Source organism: Rhinopithecus roxellana, chromosome 4 (assembly GCF_007565055.1).
Source record: "Rhinopithecus roxellana isolate Shanxi Qingling chromosome 4, ASM756505v1, whole genome shotgun sequence".
Taxonomy (NCBI): domain Eukaryota; kingdom Metazoa; phylum Chordata; class Mammalia; order Primates; family Cercopithecidae; genus Rhinopithecus; species Rhinopithecus roxellana.
In genome coordinates, this window is record NC_044552.1 from 171,835,365 (window position 1) to 171,857,781 (window position 22,417).

Genomic DNA, 22,417 nt, shown 5'->3' on the forward strand with positions numbered 1-22,417 from the left:
GTGCGCTGTCCCCAGAGGTGGAGACTACAGAGACAGGCAGGCTTCCTTGAGCTGCTGTGAGCTCCACCCAGTTCGAGCTTCCCAGCGGCTTTGTTTACCTACTTAAGCCTCAGCAATGGCGGGCGCCCCTCCCCCAGCCTCGCTGCTGCCTTGCGGATAGATCGCCGCAGACTGCTGTGTTAGCAGTGAGGGAGGCTCTGTGGGCGTGGGACCCTCCCGGCCAGGTGTGGGATATATTCTCCTGGTGTGCCTGTCTGCTTAAAGCGGAGTATTGGGGTGGGAGTTACCCAATTTTCCAGGTGTTGTGTGTCTCAGTTCCCCTTGCTAGGAAAACGGATTCCCTTCCCCCTTGCACTTCCAGGTGAGGCGATGCCTCGCCCTGCTTCAGCTCTCGCTGGTCAGGCTGCAGCAGCTGACCAGCACCAATTGTCCGGCACTCCCTAGTGAGATGACCCCAGTACCTCAGTTGAAAATGCAGAAATCACCGGTCTTCTGTGTCGCTCGCGCTGGGAGTTGGAGACTGGAGCTGTTCCTATTCGGCCATCTTGCTCCGCCCCCCCAGAAGGTGTTTCTTAACCTCTTTTGTTAAGCTTTGCAGATTCTTTTTCCCAGAACAGGTTATGTACTCCTTTCATTTTCCTTCCTTGTGCTCAGACTTTATATATTTTTATGATTCCTGTATAATAATGATCTATTTTTAAAAAATCTATCACCCTCACTTGATTTGAGTTCAGGAGGAATTCATCATTGGTCTCTGTATTCTCAGTGTCTTGCTAGCATGTTGCCTTCTGGGTGCTTCATACGTTTTAGCTGACTGAATGATCAGAACTATATCTTAGTAAGAAAATCTGTCATCATTAAAGAAGGTACACTAAAGAGAAAATAGAATAAATTTAGGGACACTAGCTAGATGGTCACTGTAATGGGAGATAATGAAATGATAAAATAAGAAGGTAAATGGAGATGTGAAAAGGAGACACCAAAGAGAGAAAGCTGATTAGAATGGGACAGGCAGAAAGACTGATTTGAAGATTATCGTTGACAACGTGGGAAAAGGTTATACATTGTCCTACATGGGGATGGTTTTGCTAAGGAAACTGTGAGTTTTCTTTTGGTGGGTTTTGTCTGACATCTATGTTAGAGCATTGAAATTTTTTAGATGTCCAGAAACTATAATTATTCACTCTTAAAACAAAAATGTGCATTACTATTTTTTGTCTTAAAACCAGAAAATTTATCCTGAGGCAGGTTTGAGCTGTAATACTATGAGTCTGTAACAGTAAGAAAAAAAAAAAAAAAAAAAACTCAACAGTCCAGCCTGGCTAACATGACAAAACCCCATCCCTAATGAAAATACAAAAATTAGCTAGGTGTGGTGGCACGCACCTGTAGTCCCAGCAACTTGGGAGGCTGAGAGTGCAGGCTGAGAGTGCAGAATCACTTGAACCCAGGAGAAAGAGGTTGCAGTGAGCTGGGATCATGCTACGGCACTCCAGCCTGGGTGACAGAGTGAGACTTTATCAAAGAAAAGGAAAAAAAAAAAGAAAAGAAAGAAAGAAAGAAAGAAAGAAAAGGAAAAAAAGGAAAGAAAAAACTCAACAGAGATAAACGTACATCTAATCCTGTTCCTTAGAGAGAAGCAATGTCTAACCTTTCCCACTAATCTTATGTTTGGATGTGCAAAAGTTCAAGTTTTATTTGAATCATACTCAACTGATTCCAAATTAATTATATGTTATTTCTCTCTTGCTTCTCTACAGTATGCTGTCTGGCTAGTCCTCTGGGTTACGTGGAATGTGTTTGTTATCTGCTTCTATTTGGAGGCTGGGGATCTCTCAAAGGTAATTTACCTCTAATTTGCCTGAGTCATCAGTAGTGTGTTAGCAAGTGTCTTCCTAAGTAAGGCAGAGTCTCATCCTGTTCTGCTTGCTTAGATGCACCTCAATGAAAGTAAAATGAAAGGTGTCTTGATTTATATTTCTGCATTTTTCTCTTAAAAATATGTTTAGTGAGTCATAAAAATGTACTTTTTCTTAAGCAAAACTAATGTGAAATGTTGATTATTATAGTGACCAGGCAGTGTACTTTAAAACGTTAACCACTGAGACATTTCTGAAGCAAAATGTGAATTAAAAAAAAAATCTTGAAGATTTCTGAAATCACTTAGTTTGCTTATTACTCTGCTAAACATTTTCATTATTGATTTTAAATAGCAGTGCAATAATTTAACAGTTAATGGCCTTGGTTGAATGAAATTCTTACTAGAGGGATATAATATGTTACAGAAATGAATAAAATAAACGCTTTATTCTAAATAGGCTAGGAAAACTAAATACTTGCTTTTTTCACTTAGTTTTTTTGTGCTCTGTATGTGTGTATCTTGCTACTATATTTTTCACATGGATGCCCTTACTACTCAAATAGCACAGACTTTAGATCTCGAAAACCATCATCCTTCTGTTAGAATGCAATTGACAACAAGTAAGTAAAATGAGGTAATCCATTCAAGGTAGTAGCAAATTCTGACACTTGAGAGAGTTTCAAACTTGTATGTACTTCCTCGTATTTAAAACTTCACAACATAAAAATTGTAAAAATATTCTTTTACTTACCCTGTATTAGAGCAGAAGGCCCTTGCAAACATGTTGATGTTTTTAAAACCTAGAGATACTTGCATGCTTTAAAAGACCAAGATAGCTACAAAATTTTTTTTAAAGAAAATTCCTCAGGAACTACTTTTGCCTTGTCAAGCTATATATTTTGGCAGGAGAGAGAAGAGGAAATGGTAATACACATTTATGATCCTAAATGCAGGAGTTCCACAAAGCACTCAGCATGTGCTGTTTGTTTATTATTTAACTGTGATATGTGGCTTTATATCAAGTGAAAGTCATCTTGATTTGTTTTTATTCAATGACAAAAGATGAAGGATAAGATAAGAAGATGATATCATGATATGAGAGAGAACCAAAGCTTCTCGAAGGTGTAATTTTATGATCAGAATGTGGACAAGTCCTCACTATGGCTGACAAAATCTCCCTAGAGGATGCCATTTCTGTGTTTCTTGCAGGGCATCGTTCCCCACACTCTGGTTAGCAGGCAGTCTTTTCAGGAAGGTGCCGTGACCAATGAAAAGAAATTGTTCAGTGGCTCTAGGAGGGACCCAGACAGGATTGCTGCTGAAAACTCACATTCGCCTCAGTGTAAGAAAAGCAGACACGCTTTCCCAAGGATTTGAATTCCTTGCCCAATTTATATATCTCTGCTACTCTATAATCCACTTTCTTCAAAGAAGTTCCACAGTAGGATGACTTTTAATGATATTTTCAATTTTAAATAATCACCTTAAAAATTGTAAGGCAGGTGTTCAGACATATTGCCTGAGTAAAATGATCCAGCAGATCAGAGAATTTGTTTAATATTAAGGAAAGAGAGAAAGAGATTTAAGCAAAGCTGGCTGCACAAATGTTCTGTAATTGTGTTCACTGCTCCACATGATGATGGCAGGCACAGAATAAAACTCGTGACTTCATGACCTTGGACACAGGCATTGAAACCACAGCCAGGGCGCTAAGAATTCTTCCAATGTACATGGGCAGATAATGACTATTCCTTGGCAATGAAACAGTTAATCTTTTATTTTCTTCTTATCCTATAAACCAAGGCTAGGCTGTGCAGAGCGCATAAAAATTTAATAATTTCCTTTTTAACAAATCTAAAAGAAAACCATAAAGGGCAAAGTTATATAGTTATCTGTACTGGGTTTTCCTCTCTTTCCTGTTCAAAGGGTTTGAAAAAAGGTATATTTACACCATTTAATTCTTTAGTTGTTGCAACTGCCTCATATTCTTCAAGTAATACAGTGCTAGAAGGAAGCAATGGTAATGAAAAATGTACAGAAACATAGAAACTCAAAAATGGTACACATGAAACTTCTGATAATACTAAAAGAATGTAAACCATTGTTTTTCTCAATCCACTAAAAAAAAAAAAAAAAATAGTTTGAATGTGTCTAACCTATGAATGGATCAGTTAGTTTGAGGCTGAGGGAGACATTTGTGAAATAGAATCAGGGTTGAAATTTTGTGGGCTTTATATATGTGAAAGAGGTGTATTTATTTCCATGAAATCTTTTGTAAAGAGGTGATGGCTTCATAATTGATATTGGTAAGAGGTAATAAAATGTGGTAAAACATTAAGGTAAATTTTTGTTACCTGATTAGAGTTTAGAATTTTGTGCTGTCTTCTCTGCTTTTTCTAATGAACTATCTGCGAGATGCTTATGAGTGAAACAGAAATTAGAGTAATCAACCAACTCCCTGTGTACATTCATATTGAAATGACTTAATTTCAATAATGTGATACACAGGACTAACCCTTTTGATTATGCTTTCTTTGTATACATAGGGATATAGTTAATATATTTTCTTCATTGAAAATTCTATGAAAATCCAACATTATTATTAAAATTTCAAATAGCATATTTTAATTACAGTGTCCACAAAATCTAAGGAAAAATAAAAATAATCTGCCGGAGAAACTTTTAAATGTTATATCATAGTTAAATTAACAAAATAATGGGAATATAATATAAAATGATATATAAGATGATAGCAGCAAATCAACATACACATTTAATATAATTGTAATTATTTCTGCTTATGCTAATGCATGAGATATTAGTGTTGAAACTAAATATCCTAAAGCATTTAGCAGTGTGTAACTTCCTGGGTTGATATTTTCGTAGATGTCCTGTTAAGGAAACTGAGAAAAAATTAGTCTCTAACCTGAAGTGTCTGGTAACTGTTTGAAATTGCCTTAGAGCATCAAATGTGACTTGGGCTATTGAATTAATACTTTTGACAATTCCTCATATAGCCTTATCATTCTGTTGTATTATTCTTGACAATTGTGGTTCTCTTGATCATATATCAAATGGAGAGAAATAAGAACTAACCTCAGCCATCAACTGAGTTGAGTTATTTTCAACACAGGAGAGATATGCTATTTGTTCTGAAGTAATTTTTAAGTTGAAAGTATATAGCAGTAAGAAGGAAAACACATATAATATGGTAATTAATCTATTCAGTTCGTCATCTGGAAGAACAAAATTTATTACATTATTTTTTTGAATAGTAATACAAAGGGAAGGAAACTTAATGGTCTTCTGACTGTCTGTAAAATCCTATATTATATTGCATATGATAAAATTATAAATTACTCAGGCTGAAATTATATACTTATACTTTTCTTCATATTACTGTTTTCAGATATGTTTCTACCTTCATAATGTATGGGGCACCATTAGTGAATGATGTGCCTAACTTTATAAATAAAACAATAAACTTACAGAGCATGAAGGATAAACCAAGGGATTATTGTACACTTAAAACAACCCAATTTGTCTTTATTTAACCCTTTGGGACTAGGGGATGCAGGTATATCACTCTCAGATGTCGCTATAGTAACAGAAATGTATATCTAATGTATGTTTCAGAATGAACACATCCTAGAAAGCTGTCATATTTTAATAATTTTGATAATTGCTTCAGAGATCTAGATATAACTTATCAATTTAAAAATTTGTTATATAAAAAGTCATGTAACAATGTGGCTTATTTAAGCTTTAGGGAATAAAATTGCACTCTTTTGAATGTTAAGAGACAGGAAGGAGATAAAACCTGTCATATACTGTAGGCTATAGGGAACAAATCCTTAAAACCAGATGCAAGTACAATGTGGAATAATGTACCGTTCCAACAATCTCAGTTTTATTTCTTCTGTAACAAAATGAATAATTCATTTAGAAAGATATCAGATATTTGGATTCTTTTGCTCAATAAAATCAATGCTTGTAACAAAATTTGCTTTTCTGACCTCCTATGTAAAAAGATGGTATGCAGAGAAATATGTTATAATCTTTTTTCTTTGAAAAAAACAACTCTTCTTCTTTACTTTTCTTCATGAGATAAAAATAAATGAGCAATTACTATTAAACAAAGACTACCTATAATAATTGGTTTAAGACAAAATTTAACAAATATTATAATGACAATGTATTGGGTTCATTTTTTAAATTTTGATTTTCTTGCTGTAAAATTTATATATCTGAGAAAATTTCAATTAACTATTACTAAACTAATTAGAAAAATTTTTATTTCCCAACTATCAAAGCAGATTTTTGCCTGATGATGCAGGGAAAGATATTTGACCTGTTATTAATAATTAAATGTAATGTAACTCTTTCCCAAATGTAGAAATGAACCAACCAGTTAGAATTTGGTCAGTCACCATCTCCCTTCTCTTGTTTTTCTTTATACTTCATTGAATTAAACTAATTCTTTCCTCATTTCTTACATTCATTTTTCTTTATTTTCTATTTCCTTTTAATATCTCTAAAGTGAGGAAAAGAGTCCATGAAACGTTCTTATTCTCTGTCTCCATTCTTTTACTTGAAAATGCCATTCACTGACATAAACTATAATCTTTACACATATGTCTACCAGATTCATATTTTCAGTCTTGACCTTGTTGCTAAGTTAACTTGTCACATCTCCAACTCCCTGCTGGTGTCAGGCCAATTCTATTGTCACCTTAAATTCAAAATGTCCAAAAGGATTTATCATCATCCCCAAAGAATCCAACTTCTTTAATTCACTTTCTACTGAGAGAAGAAGAAAGAGAATAAAGCAAAATTTATTTTGAAAAAAATGAATAAAAGAGGAAACATAATTTTATTATCATTTTTGAGATAGAGTCCTGCTCCGTCACCCAGGCTGGAGTGCAGTGGTGCAATCTCAGCTCACTGTAGCCTCCGCCTCCTGAGTATAAGCAATTTTCCTGCCACAGCCTCCCAAGTAGCTGGGATTACAGGTGTGTGCCACCACACTAAGCTAATTTTTGTATTTTTAGTAGAGATGGGGTTTTGTCATGTTCGCCAGGCTGGTCTGGAACTCCTGACCTGAAGTGATCTGCCCTCATTGGCCTCCCAAAGTGTTGGGATTACAGGCATGAGCCACCACACTTGGCCAGAATGTTTTATATGAACTACCGAAATCCTTATATAAATTGACCATGAGATAAAGCAAGAAATATATATTTGTATAATTTATCTAGTACTTCTGTGTGTATATATATTGTAAACTTTAGATACCAATAAGTTGAAAACAACAGAGATCTGTTAAAGTAATGATTACTCAAAAAAGGTTATATTCCAAAAAGATCAGCTGGCTTTGTAAACGTGCTATACCCTGGGTGCATTTGTTGTTTCTGGTTGAGGCAGGAGGCTGAGAATTCAGGCTTTACACCCTGTTGAACGCTATTTTTTGGCAAATGTATAAATCAGCATAGCTTTGAGGGAGGTGGTCTAAAGCACATAGGCAATTTTTCTGTTAAGGCATTAGGCAAATTCTGTACTAGGCTAAAAATATAAATGGAAAACTCTGTAAATGCATAATGAAAATTTTTCGGCAGTCATGCCAAATTAGTTTGAAGACAGGGAAGGACGCTATAGAATAAACTAGACTTTCATGTGAAAAGACCTGAAGAACAGGCCAGGGGCAAACCAAGTACAGACTGAAGATTACCAGAACTAAATACAGATACAACTCAGCACCATTCTTGATTGAAATAAGCTGATTACCCATCACTTTATCTCTCTAGTTGAGAGAAAAGAGAAACATCTTAGGATAAAGATACCATTATTTTAGACATTTACAATTTATTTATGTGCATGACATCAGGCAATTGAAAATCATTACAGATGCTAAAAGAAAGAATGTAATGATTGAAAGAGAAGAAGATACACAATTGAAATAGACCAAGAGATGATTCAGATATTTTAATTATCTGATGACGATTTTTAAAAACACATACACAATATATTAAAGAAAATAAATGGGAAAACTGGAACTAATTCATTGAAAGAGAAAGAATTTACCCCCCGAGAGCTGGAATTTGTGTAAATAATCAAATGGAAATTCTAAGACTTAGAAATATAATATCTAGAAGCAAGAACTCATTAAGTAGGTTTAATAGTAGATTTAAAAGAATAGAAGAGACAATTAAGGAACTTGAGAAATAATTTATTAACATTTTCCAAACTGAAGCACGGAAAAGGGTTAAAAATACCAAAAAAAGAGATAAAAGAATGTCAAAAACTTATGGGTTCAACAAAAGATTCAATATGCACATTATTGAATTAATGGGATAAAAAAAACAGAATTGGATAGAAGCAATATCTGAAGTGAATATGACAGAAAGTTTTCCAAAATTAATTAATAACATCAACCCACAGATTCAAGAATACTTTAATATTTCACGTGTAATCAAGAAAAACAGATTTAGGTATAGATGAATAGAAAAGTTAAAAATCTAAATTAAAGAGAAAATTATAAAAGGCGCACAAAAATAAAAGACCCAAAGACCCAAAAGAACAGAAAAAGACTGATAGTTGACCTTTCAACAGGAAGGCAATTGAATGACATCTTTAAAGTGCTTTAAAATGCCAACCTAGAATTCTTTAACCTGCAAAAATATTCTTCAACAATTAAGGTGAAATGAAAGCATTTTTCAACAACACCTAAGATAAATAATTATTAGCAAACTTTAACGGAAGGAAATACTAAAGGTAGTTATTTAGGCAGAATGAGAAAAAAACACCCCAGAGAGAAAAATCAAATTTTAGGAAGGAAAGAAGATAATAGAAAGAATAACAGAGGTTGTATTGTTAAACACAAAACAATAGCAATAAAATCTTTGGAGATGTAAATGTTTGTAAAATTAAAATGCATTACAACAATAACACAAAAGGTAGAAAGGAGCTAAAGAGTTCTAAGGTTCTAGCATTATTATGGAAATGTTAATGGTAATATTTATGTTAGATTATAATAGTTCAGGACTAGTAATTTCTAGAGTGACTACTAAAAGCCAGCATAACTCCTAAAAACGAACTATAGCTGAAAAATTAAATAATGAAAGGAATTGATTAGCCTAAGCAATGCTAAGAAGGAAGAAATGCTAAGAACAACAGAGAGGGTCAATAAGAAAAAAATATCAAGATGAGTGCTGTAATCTTAAATATATCAATAAATATATTACATATAAATGTACTAATACTCCAATTAAAAGGCTGCTAAGATTGTTGGTCTGGATAAAGACACAAAACCCAAATGTATGTTGTCTATAAGAGATATGCCTTAACTAGGATTTAAATTATAAGTTAAGAACAAGTAAAAATCTGTTCCTATAAACACAAATGTAATTTTTGTAGATTTGTGATGTAGTAATTTTAATATAAGATGAGGTAATGTTTAAGGCAGGAAACATTACTAAAGATAAAGGGGGAAATGTCATAATGATAAAAAGGTAAATCTACATGAAGATGTTGCAATTCAACATTAACTGAATAAAATAATACAGCTTCAAAGTATATGAAGTAAAATTAATAGAATTAAAAGGAGAAACAGCCATATCCACAATCACAGTGGGAAACTTTTACACTGCTCTCTGGATATATCAATCAGATGAAAATGCAATAAGGATATAGAATATCTATCTAAACAGTTAAAAAACTTGGTATAATTGACATATATAATACACTCCACCAAACAAAAGGGTTTTCAAAGGCATGTAGAATATTGAATCATATAATGATTCAAAATGTAGAATAGTCAAATTATAGAATGATTTGCAATTATTCAGCAAGTATTGTCTGACAACTATAGAATTAAGCTAGAAAATCTGCAACTGTGTGGAAATTAAGCAATACGCTTCTGAACCTATGGACCTAATAGGTTGGAATGGAGTTTAGAAAGTATTTTGAACTCAATAAAAATGAATTTATTGCTTAAAAAAAACTTGGTGGTGTGAAATTACAGAAATGCTTAAAGGAAAAAATATTACCTTAAAGGGAGATATTAAAAGAGAAGAAATGCTGAAAACACAATGATCTTAACTTCCATAGCCAGAAGCTAGTGAGAGAGCAACAACCGAAACTTCTCTAAAGTGAAACTTTCTAATAACAAGGATAATAGCAGAACTCAATGCATATACAATAGGGGAAAAAGAGCAATAAAGCCAAATTGCCTTTTAGTGTTTATAAAATTGAGGAGGTCCTTATCAATAGTGATTAAATGAAAAAATAAGTAAAATCACATTTTGCTAGTATGACAAATAACTCTGTAGATGGTTGGAGAGAGAGTACACTATGAACAAGTTTACACCAATATATTTGACAATCAGGGTGAAATAGACAAATTCTTTGGATACCACAACTTGAAATAAATTAAAAATCTGAAGACCTTTTTATCCATTAAATAAATTGCATCATTAATCAAAACCTTTTGACAGAAAAAACAAAACAACACTTTGTGTTCATATGATTTCACTGAAAAATTCTCAAAAATGTTTGGGAATGTTGTATTACCAATATACACAAATTCTTTCTAAGAATACAGCAGAAATGCCTCCCATCTCATCTTTTGAGGCCAGTATAACCTTACTTATTGGGGAAACGTGTGATTGTCAAATGACAGATTACTGAATTGAAATGTAATAATAGGCCAGGCATGGTGGCTCATGCCAATAATCCCAGAACTTTGGGAGGCTGAGGCGGGTGGATCACCTGAGCTACACCAGCCTCGGCAACATGGTGAAACCCCATCTCTACCAAAAATACAAAAAATTAGCCAGTTGTGGTGGTTCCCACCTGTATTCCCAGATACTCAGGAGGCTGAGGTAAGAGGATCGCCTAAGCCCAGGAGGTAGAGGCTGCAGTAAGCTGAGATCGTGCCACTGTAATCCAGCCTGGGTGAGAGAGTGAGACCCTGTCTCGGAAAAAAAAAAAAAAAAGTAATAAATAAGAATTTACAAATGCTGAATAACTCTCCATAAATTTATAAATAATTATGATATTCTTTCCCGCACTGTATTATAATATGTATTTATATTTCCATCTCTCCTTGAATTTGCTAAAAGACCACGCATCATCGTTACTCAGGAGAATGTCACTGAGCCACCACACAGTAGTGAGGAATTATAGAATCAGTTAAGAGCATTTTAGATGTTTATAAATAAACCCATTTGATATGTCACAAAACAAATGCAACAAGTTGTTCTTATCAATATCTTCTAATTACATGTTTCTTTAACTATCCCTTCTTCAATGTTGGAATCATGTTTTATGCATCCCCTGGATCAAGGAAAATGTCAGGCACATGAACGATGCTCACTGGAATGAAATCAAATGGTAATAGAGTGGACTTCAGTAATTGTCTAGATGTACAAATACAGCTGCTGGGGACTTTTTCTTCTCCTCCACTATTGCATGGATAATGCGGTCTACACCTCTCAGGTCAATTCCAGCACTCTGCGGTGGTAGCAAGCAAAAGGAAAGTAATCCCAGCATTAGGTCACCTCGAATCAGGGCTCTTGAAAACTAACCGTTATATAAATCACTTTGACATCTTTTTAATTGTAGATTATGATTCTCTTAGAGTAAGGCCTAAGTTATTTCATCCCTAACTGCTATGTGATGACATTCTTGTTTGCCTATCAAACATATTTTGAGCTGTAAGGATTTAATTACTGGGATCTTTGACATAGGGCACAAGGTAAGTTCTTGATTTCTGGCCATCCTTTGAATCAGGGATCCTAGGGTACATCTTGATAATTGTGCATAAACAAATTCATCACCTGTTGTAACCCTTACTGCTGATACCACCCAAGATATCAAGTGAAATAACCAAGTAGATTACCCAGAACTCTAAGGAGAACTTAGGCTTAAATTCTTCCTTTAATTCCCAAGTTATATTATGCTGCTTTTGTGTGGTAAAATTCTTTTAGAAATGTCCCCAGGCCTTTCTCCAAGGTGGATCTGACTCCAAAATGTATCCAGACATGCCTCTAGTTTTCTTTATTTTCTTTATAACTGAATTTTCAGAAGCTAAAGATCTTAATTTTCAGGGTATTCTTTGGTTGAAAACTACAACTATGCTTGCATATTTCCACACAAATGTTGGCCTTCCTTACCCTTGTGGTTAAAACAATGTAAACTATTTAATAGTTCTCCTGTTTCCTCTCATAACTGAGTTGCATTCTTTCCCTCTACAAGATGTAGATGGCAGCTGCAGTTCCTATGATTCTATGAATGAACTGTGTTAATTTGTACTATCTTACTTTGACATCTTTCCCTATTTCTAAAACCGCTTTCAGATTCCCCAGGGGATGTCAAGAACCCCATTTTCTTTTTTGTGGGCCTCAAAAAATCTCATGGGTATTGAAAGAGGGTCCTTCCAAACAGAAGAGTCCCCCAAGCATCTGCAAAGTTTTGGAACATGAGCAAGCATTATTTCCTCTGGGTGATTCATAGGCACCATGCATGTAAAATGTTAGTAGAAGGTCCTTCCAAAGAGCAATGAGAACAGGCAACCAGAGTTGTCTGAAACTCAGCCATCTTCACAAGATGATCTGTTACTCATTCAAAGGCATACCTGACCCAATTACTGCAACTTCTTACTCTGTTCTCTCTGGAAATGGACTTTTATGGTTTTATCTGTTCTCTTTTCAATCTGTTAGTAAAAAATAAACCAAGTGCAGTTTCCCTTACCCAACATTTCTTTCTCAGCAACATTTTACTCTCTCATGAATCAAAAGCTTTGGTTTCAAAGCGATTATTTCTGATGCGGTCTTTGAGAGGCTCTTTTGAAAAATAAAATAAAAATCAAGCACCAACCATTTCTTTATTTTTGCATTCCTATGAAAACAATTCTAATTATCTTTGAAGCAATGAGGATATCACTAACTCAGAAGAGAAAGTTTTGCAAAACATAAGTATAAAAATTAAAACCACAGATAATAACATTCAAAGATAGTGTCCTGCTGGAAATAAAACAATAGCAAATATGAACATGACCTAAGCAATTACCATCCTTGTTTGTCTCTAAAGCTCACTCTATGGAAATTATTCTAGGATAGTAATTTTTATTCTATGCCCAATTCTAAAAAGCTATGCTTGTATAGGTTTATTATTTATGGAGCCATGTAAAATTACAAGAATACATTTGCATTAAGAGTTCCATGGCTTTAAATTTAGAAATATTTGAATTTTAAAAAATGAAACCACTGTAATTTTCTGAAAACCTTGAAATAATTGGTCCACATTGGAATTATTTCCTATTAAGTGGCCCCTTAGGTCAAGCTTGTCCAAATCACAGCCTGCAAGATGCATGCAACCCAGGATGGCTTTGAGTGTAGCCCAACACACATTTGTAAACTTTCTTAAACATTGTGAGTTTTTTTATGTGATTTATGTTTTTAGCTCATCAGCTACAGTTAGTGTTAGTATATTTTATGTGATCCCCAAGACAATTATTTTTCTTGCAGTGTGGCCCGGGAAGCCAGAAGATTGGGCACCATGCCTTACATCCTGAAATAGTTTAAAATTTACCTGAAAAGTATGCCAAATTCCTCATAGTCCACCCCAGCCCCTGGTGTGCTTTTGGTCTTTGATAAGTTCTGTGATGGCTGCGTCAAAATCACCCCCTTTACTGTAAACAGTAACCCAGACGTGACCCTTGGGACTCATTTGGAAACTAAATTAAGATTGGCAGTTGCCAAATTTGCTTTAGAGGGCAGAATGTCAATTTTTTTTTACCTGTTGGTTCACTCCGGGACAATTGATGCTTTGATGAAATAGGGGGAAATTATTTAAAAATACGACTCAAGGGATCTTAAATAGCAAAATAAATTATCTTTGTTTCTAGCATCCAGATTATTTGGCAAAGAAACAGCAAATAAGTGACTGTTTTTCATGGCTTTCATATGGTGACAAACCTATTTTATTCTGCTTTGTACTTAAAATTTACATTGAAAATGCAATTGAACCTTTGGTTTAGTACTTCAGTACACTATAGGTAACCAGGGAGCAATGTTCAGTAAACACCATGCTAATGGATGCAAAACAATACAGAGAAAATGAGGCTATTTAGCTCTCTTTCTTGATTGAGATTTGCGTGAAGAAATTTTGAAATATTTAAGTTTCAACGTAGCACTTAGAGTGTCCCTTCTCTTCCTCTTCTTTATAGGTTATATTTTTAATTTTTAATAAAGCAAAATGTGTATACAGCCTGATGCAATCAGAAATGCATCTTAGAAGGGTAAAAAGGAGGATGACTCACTAATAAACAGTCATTTATAGAATATAATTAGTTTTTCTTTTTTCTTCATTAGCACATGCAACCTGCTAGAGGAATGAGTCTAATGGTAATTGTAGGACTCCAGGGTTTTCACACTCAGAGGTAGCATAATATATAAAACTGAAGTAATTAGAGGCTACGTCAAAAATGTCATCTTTCTTATGTGTAAAAACTAGGCATTTTGTAGCAAAATAGCAATATCAATACCACAGGGACACTCTTTTTCTTTTCTACTCTGACAGAAAAATCTCTAGTGATAGGTCCTCAAATCTTTTATTTAAATTAAAAATGAGAATGAGTTTGGTGCTCTCAATTAGTCCTGAGAGGGGAACCAATAGCACGCAAGCAGGCACACTTTGCAATTGCTTCTGAAGAGATCTGTAGCTACATAGACACTCACAAAGGCTGTGACCCCCAGCAAGGTACACCCAGTACGCTCGATTCACCAGAAACCTACAGAATGAATGGACTCAAGATTCTGCACTCTGGTTTTATGAGTACAATTAATCCATTAAAAAATTTTTACACTCAGACCCCCCACTACTTACTTTCTAATGCATTTCTGCAGTGTGTTAACTGCGGCATCATAGTGTGCTGCATAATGAGTCCAATTCTTCTTGTCTGTTTCTCGTTTCCTTCTCAATGAAAAACAAAAAACGAAGATAGCTGAGTTTAATATTGTCAAATAACCAAATAATTAGTACCGCTAAATATTATTTTCTCTTTAAGTTATACCTCAATAAATATGAAGCTAGAAGCATAGTTTTGAAAACAAAGTTAACAGAATATTATCTAACAGCAGTAATGGATATGAAATGTTCAGTGCAACAAAACATAAAGTATTAATTGCTTATGAGATAATGAGACAAGCGTGTTTCACTACAATCTTGTAACTCTAGAAAGATGAGCATTCTTAGTCTGTGACTAATTCCATTGTTTGTTAATTCCATTGATTTTTAACAGTGTAAATTGGCTAGGAACAGTGGCTCACGCCTGTAATCCCAGCACTTTGGGAGGCCAAGACGGGCAGATCACAAGGTCAGGAGTTCAAGACCAGTCTGACCAACATGGTGAAACCCCGTCTCTACTAAAAATACAAAAAAATTAGCCGGGCATGATGGCATGTGCCTGTAATCCCAGCTACTTAGGAGGCTGAGGCAGGAGAATCGCTTGAACCCGGGAGGCGGAGGTTGCAGTGAGCCAAGATCGTGCCACTGCACCCCAGCCTGGGGGACAGAGCAAGACTCTGTCTCAAAAAAGAAAAAAAAAAAAAAGAGTGTACATTTTAGCAGTGTTATGTTACAGTTTTCTTTTATAAAGGTGAAAAAAACACATTGTAAATGTGATTCATGAGGGTTATAATATTTTCCAGATTTAAATCACTTCCCTGGTTGTGTTTTATTTTCTGAATGATTCCATTCTCTTGAGTATTGCATAAGATCAAAGTCTCTCTACCCGGGCACATGTAACATGATCCTGTTTGTAAAACATTATCAGTCAAGTTAAAATGCAAATGAACACAAACCCTAGTATTTTCTCTGACAACTATGGAATTACTAAACATAAAGACATGAAGATTGAGAAAGGAAGGGAATAAAACAATTGCATATTTAGAAATAGGGAGAAATTGGATGGGTTTTGATGATAAATTTATTGGTACTACAAAAAACTCTCATGACAAAATAACATACATGTTTATACAAAGTATTATTAATGAAAGAAATTTGGTTTCAGTTTTATATTATTACAGGGTATTTTATAATCTAAATATACCATATGTTTGGCCAAATTTCAAGTCACATTCTCCCAGGGTGTGTTAAAATGAAAAATATAATATGAAAAAAAACAGTATTTTGAGTGGGACGTGCAGGCTGTCTGTGTGTGACATCTATCACCCCTCAGATCTTCAGGGGCTGCTCCATCTGTGTTTATTTTTCCTGAAACTGTCCACTTACTTGAGCAGGTTGCCCTTCCCAGATAAAGGAAAGTCAGTCTTTGAAATTCACTAGAATTACTGTTCTAAGGAATTTTATGTTTGTCTTAATTGATAAATTGCCTTAAGAGAAAGGATACTCAAGTTTACTTCACACTGAAATGTTCTCTTTAGGAAACATAGATTTTGGAAAATATTAAAAAATATTTTACCCTGAATAAAAACTTGACATTCAATTTTCCTATATATTCCTAGTATAATTTTAGTTTATGTGTCAAAATTAGATACATCTAAATCACTGGCAAATATTCTTTTTCATTATGATTCTGATTCTTGTTCCATTATTAAAAACATTTATATAATTTTCAAATATGCTTTACTGAAAAAGAGAATAATAGATATTTGTTAAAAAACTTTTTGAACATTATAGGTTGATCCTCACATTTGATTGAACCTGAGCAATGTAAAATAACTCCTAATTTTCCCCAGCTTTCTAAAAACATACAGAGTTTGGATATTGTTCTAAGTGTAAGAAAACATTGAAAAGTGTAAGTATGATATGATTCAAATTATAGTTATAAATATCACTATGTCTGTTATGAAAATAACTCTGGCAGGGGCAAGAGCTGCAAGAGGAAAATCAGTTTGGGTATTTTTGCTTTAGTCTAAGTTAGAGATGCTTTTGGCTTTGATTTTGAAGGCAGCAATGGAGGCAGTGAAAATTATATATCCTAATGTCATGTAAGATTACATCTAGTTATATTCTTGATATCATTTGAAGTTAGTGCTACAAAATTTGCTAATGTCCTAGATGCAGGGTGTAGGAAGGGAATGATCAGATTTGACTTCTAGGTTTGTAGTCTTGAGGCATTAGAATTTGGTGTTTCCATTTATTGACATGAGAAAGACAGGGAGCAGGTTTGGGAATTAAAGTAGTATGTGTGCAGAATCCACGGTTCTATTTTGTCAACATCAAGTCTTGGTTGCCCGTTAGACATCTCAAGCAGTGTTTTCAAGTAGGGTATGTATGGGATGTGTCAGTCTTTAATTCACATGCTTTTTGAACAGTAGACATGAGTTTCAGTCATTAGTATGTAAGTAGAGATTAAAGGCAAACTAAAGAATGAGATTTTTTAGGGGAGACACTTAGGGAAAGGAAGAGAGCTGAGAATTATGCTCTAGGGCTCTGCAACTTCTCATGTCTGAAAAAGAAGATCCAGAAAAGGAGACTAAGGAGCAGTGCCCTGTAATGTAGGAAGAAAGCCAGGGCACTAGTGTTCTAGAGTTTTGCTTAAAACATTGACAAGGAAGGATGATACATTGTGATAAGGATGAAGATTAAAAAGTGAATATTAAATATAGCAAAGGAAAGTTACTGCCAACTTTGCTAAAAGTGGTTTTGGTGGAAAAATAGTAAAGAGAGCTTTATTAAATGAGGGGAGGTGAGAAAATGCAGACAGATAGTAAAGCCAGCTTTTTCAGGAGGTCTTGCAATAAGATATTGAGAAACAGGGCTGCAATAAAAAAGACACAGAGGAGTCCAGGGAGGTTTGTTCATTTGTTTTTATGGGTTTTGTCGAATACAGTTATTGGAAGATGTTTGTACACCGATGGAAGCAATCTAGTGAGAGGGAGAAACTGATAGGGTGGGAGCAAACTTCTTGAGTAACTTAGAGAGGATGGAAACCAGTGCTGAAGTACACGGTTTGACCTTAAGTAAGAAGAGAGACAGTGGATCTGTTGCAAGGAGAAAATGCAGAGCTGATGTATGTAGATGCAGGCAGACTGGTAGATTTGGTGTTAAGACAATTAGGAAACTCTCTTTTAATTGCTTCAATGTGCTTCAGTAAAGTGAGTCAAAGGTCATCAATTTAAGTGAAAAGGTGTAAAGAGAGTTTTGAAAATAAAAAAGGGAAAAGTGTATATGAATGGAGTGACCCACAAGAATATATTTAGCATTAATTTTCTAATAATGATGACCCCGAAGTGCTGCACCATTAACATGGTTGCCAAGTGTTACGTATGACCTATGAAACTCATGGAAGCTGGTTAGGTTGAGCAGCAATGATGTTAGCCAACAGAGCCATTTGCTTGTGACTGTTACTGCATTAGCATCACGCTCTTTTGAGCCAATTAAGCAAATTAGATTCAGAGATCTGACTAGCCAGAAAGCTTATTTGGCATCAATTTTCTGTATTGGTTTCTTACACAACAAAGTTATAACTTTTCTTTGTTTTTAAATGTTATCAGTAATTAAAATGCAACTTTAGAGTGTCTTGTCCTATACGTAACTAGAAATTAGGACAAAGTTATGTGCAAAGACGTTATATTGAGAAAATATAACAACCTAACTATCCAACAGTAAGAGAATACTTATAATATATCCCTAGGTAGTTTATTTTACAGTCCTTTTAGGATCAGAAAATTAGTTCTAAAATGATAATAATATATTAATAAATCTGTAGGAAAGCATTTAACAAAATGGCATGCAAAGTACTGGCAGAAATGGCCTCTGCTAGCTCCTCAGCTCATTCCCTTCCTGCTATACCTTGCAGATACCTCTATGGCATTTTACTTTCTGCTATTCTTCAAAACCTCCAAGCAGATCCTTCTCTCGCTTCTTTTATTGGTGTTGTTCTATCTGCCCAGAGCCTTGTTTCTCAGACCTTCTCATGACCTTAGACATGAGATGTGAGAAAATAAGACAACTCCTTATCTTCATGTAGGTCTCTTGTCTAGGGTCACCTCTTCAAGAATGCCTTCTTAGATAATTCTGCCTAAAACATGTGCTCCAGCTTTCACTCCTGTTATCTGTCTTCACTGCTAACCATTTATATATTAATGATTATTAACATTATATGAATATTATTAATGTTATAATATTGTTATATTATATTATTAATATAATTAATATAATATTAATATATTACATCTATATATAAATGTAATCCACACATTACATTTATATATATTACATAAAATAATGAATTGATAATGCATCAAAGGAATAGCATTTTAACACATTCTATAATGATAGAATTATACTTTGAGACCTACTTTTGCTCAACCAGAAAGATCTCACATCATTTAGGTATCAGTAAATGTCTAAAAGGAAGCAGTACAGACTTTATACAATAAAGAAGAAAACAAACAAATATATTGAGGTAGACCAGATAAAAATCAGAAAAGTTGTTTCCCATTCAGCTAAAGAAACTATCAGCTCATGAGAAAATGTTGTTGAAACCATCATTTTATCCAGAAAGTTAAGAGGTAAGAAGTGGGAGGAGGGCATTTTTTAAATGAAGAAACACAGAAATTATTTCTAATTGGAATAAACACCAGTTATCTATGAAGAACCTAATGACTCAAAAACTCTTAATCTAGTACTGCTTTAACGTTACGTAGAGAATAATCTCTAGGCCAAGCCTTTGCCCTTAGTTCTAAGAGACATAATGTCTGGGGGTGCCTGTACATAGTTTACACTGGAGTATGAATAGAGAATGTAAAAGAAGATTCTAATAGCATGTAGCAGGAAAGGTCAGAAAACCAATGAACAGTTTTGAGATTTGAAGTGTTTATGTGGGAGAAAGCTGCAAAGAAATGGAAATTTCATTACTCCCTAATTGGAGATATAATGTTGCTTAAAACAAAAAAAATTACAAATGCACAACTCTAAAAACCCACCCTGATAAATCACATATTGTATCCACTTCCTTTTAACCACATGTACATATGCAAAGACATACAAAATGATTTCTTATCATCTAAGTGTGATTAAATGAGATTTAGAAAATGGCTACTTGGTGAGATTTTTGTAAGGCACTGAAATCAACAATTTTTATGGAAAATAACATATGTTAGTTTTGATTTATTATTTATTTTCCAGTTTGAATAATGCAAGATGTTTTTATAAAAAGTGACAGGGAACTGTAAGCAGACAAAAACCCCGTAGTGTGAAATACATGAGTACATTAAAAAATTGCAGTAAAGCCTCCTGCAAGGAGAATTAGCATTGCATGTGTGCAATATATATTTTCCCCAAGCAAATTTAATTTGGTACATATTTTCAAAGTTAAAAGTTTTCTCTCTTTATGAAATCAGAGCACATGTGACAAGTATAAACTTTCCTACATCAGTGTCTTTGTTTAAGCTTACCCTACAGTTAGAGGCCCTTCTCACATCCAGCCTCAATCTTCCTGACACAATATAAAACAGAATAATGTGATGCATTTTAGAACCATGTTTTTATAAATTTCTCTACTCTAAATATCATTTATCTGACTTTGATTTTTACTCTTTCTTGGGAAAATGACATAAAAATCCATGTCATTTATGATGTTTGCTTTTATCTAGAGGTATCCTAATTTATAAAAAAAGACATGTTTCCTTTAAAATTGATCTGTTGGTTAAATTTTGGCCATACTTCCCTACAAATCAACTTCTGGATCAACAAAACGTTCTTGTGAAGTAACTTTGGTATTGTCAGCAATGTTGATGGATGCTTGGTAAACAGAATTATATTGTATCACCCACTTAAGGTGGATTTAAAGTTTTCTGATCTATGGGACTAGCAAAATGTTGCTTTAGCAAAGATTTTAATATCATGCCATCTAGATGGAATAAATATTATAATAATATCACTAAAATGGGTGATATTTAATATCAATGCATCCTTGGACATTGGAAACTTTGAAACAATATTCTACAGATCTTCAGATCTCGCCATTTACCATTATTCTTTCATTTCAATCTACCATTTCTTTCTTCCTTCTTTCCTTCCTTCCTTTCTTTCAACAAATATTTTTTGAGAATAAATTATATGGCCTGGGCCCAAGGGTCAGGGCAGTAAGCAAGGCAGACCCAGGTTTCTTAGTCATATATTCTAAAGCCTAGCGGAGAAGACAGTTAATTAAAGCATAATTGCAATGAGGTGTGATGGGTGTAATAATGGATCATGTACCAGATGGACATAGCATTGGGACTTAACTAAAGTTTGGGGAAAGTCTCCAAGAAGCAATATTTCAAATGGTACCTAAAGGATGAGTCACAGTTAGCCAGGAAAAAGTTGGAGAAGAAGAAAATAATCCTGGTAGAAAGCTGAGAACTTCAGTGGCCAGGAGAGCAAGAGAAAGAGGATGAGAAATGTAAGAGGTGAGGCTGGAGGATTAGGCAGGAATTATATTAATGAGAGCTTTGAAAATTCAGCCATTGAACTTTACCTTGAGAAGACTGAGGTAAATGGAACGATTTTTAGAGTGGAATGACATAAAATAGTTTGCATTTTAGGAATATAACTAGGGTGATCTTCTTCATAATCAGGTTGTAATTGTTTGCCTTGGGAGTTCTCAATATTGCCTGCTTGTAATAACAGGGGTCCAGAAATCCATATTCTCTTCATATGAGACTCCAGCCTCCTTTCTCTTATGTATCTCGATCTCCATTACCCTCCAGAATCTTAAGATCTGAAGAGAGAAGAGTTGAGCTTGTTTGAATCCTGCCACATTGTGTCAACCCTGCTGGCTGGGTGGATACCACCTGAGCTGTGAAATTTCCAGTCCCTGTGTACACTATTGGTGTCAGTGTGACTTCTTGCTCCAGTAGTCTTTACACTTACTGAAGGGGCACTTATGAAGCAGGTTCACTGTGCACCCATTATCACTTCAGCCCAGTGCATCTTGGGCTTCACTTTTACTATTTGTCTGAGTCTGGTGACACAGAACTCTCACACACACTCCATGAAGTGGGCTTATTATAGATAGGCAGCGAGGGACAGCAGAAGTCTAAAATTCATGATGTATCATCTCTCAAGGCTCAGGAAAGCTACCCAGGGTGAAGAGTCTCTTCTGTGCATGTCCTACTTGTACCACAAGTGAGGCACCCTGGAAAGCAACTTACCCTGGGTTTTATACCCCATGGGCAACAGGATACACTGGGGTAAAGCACTGAAGGACATCCTGTTCCTACAAGTGACTAGAACAGAGTCTTTGCTATACCAGCACAGGCCAGTTTCTCCTTATCTCAGGATGTTGCATTCCCAGTGTATTCCACAGTTATTCTTAAGAATTACAAGTGAGAAAGTGGGGAGAATTGGATCAGTCCAAGGCCACCCAGAGAACATTCCTGCGGCACCCAACCGTACTGGCTAGGCCCTTCAGGTTAATCATTTTTTATTTTGTCATTGCCCTTCCTCCACCAGCACTGGCACCCTCCTGGATGGTGGGGAAGAGGATGTTGAGGCAGCTGCAATTTCCATGGCGGTGCTGCAGAGTTATGGGTTTTGAAGTTCTGT

General features: G+C 34.8%; 1 protein-coding gene across 4 annotated transcripts in view; it reads left to right on the plus strand.

Moving 5' to 3' along the window:
- NKAIN2 (sodium/potassium transporting ATPase interacting 2) overlaps nt 1-22,417 on the plus strand; it is a 1,056,178-nt gene that overhangs the window by 566,641 nt on the left and 467,120 nt on the right. For all 4 annotated transcript variants that reach the window (XM_030929551.1, XM_030929553.1, XM_030929552.1 and 1 more), the window contains one exon: nt 1,761-1,841. In XM_030929551.1, the coding sequence (XP_030785411.1) occupies nt 1,761-1,841 (81 nt within the window). The remainder of the gene's footprint in view (nt 1-1,760; nt 1,842-22,417) is intronic.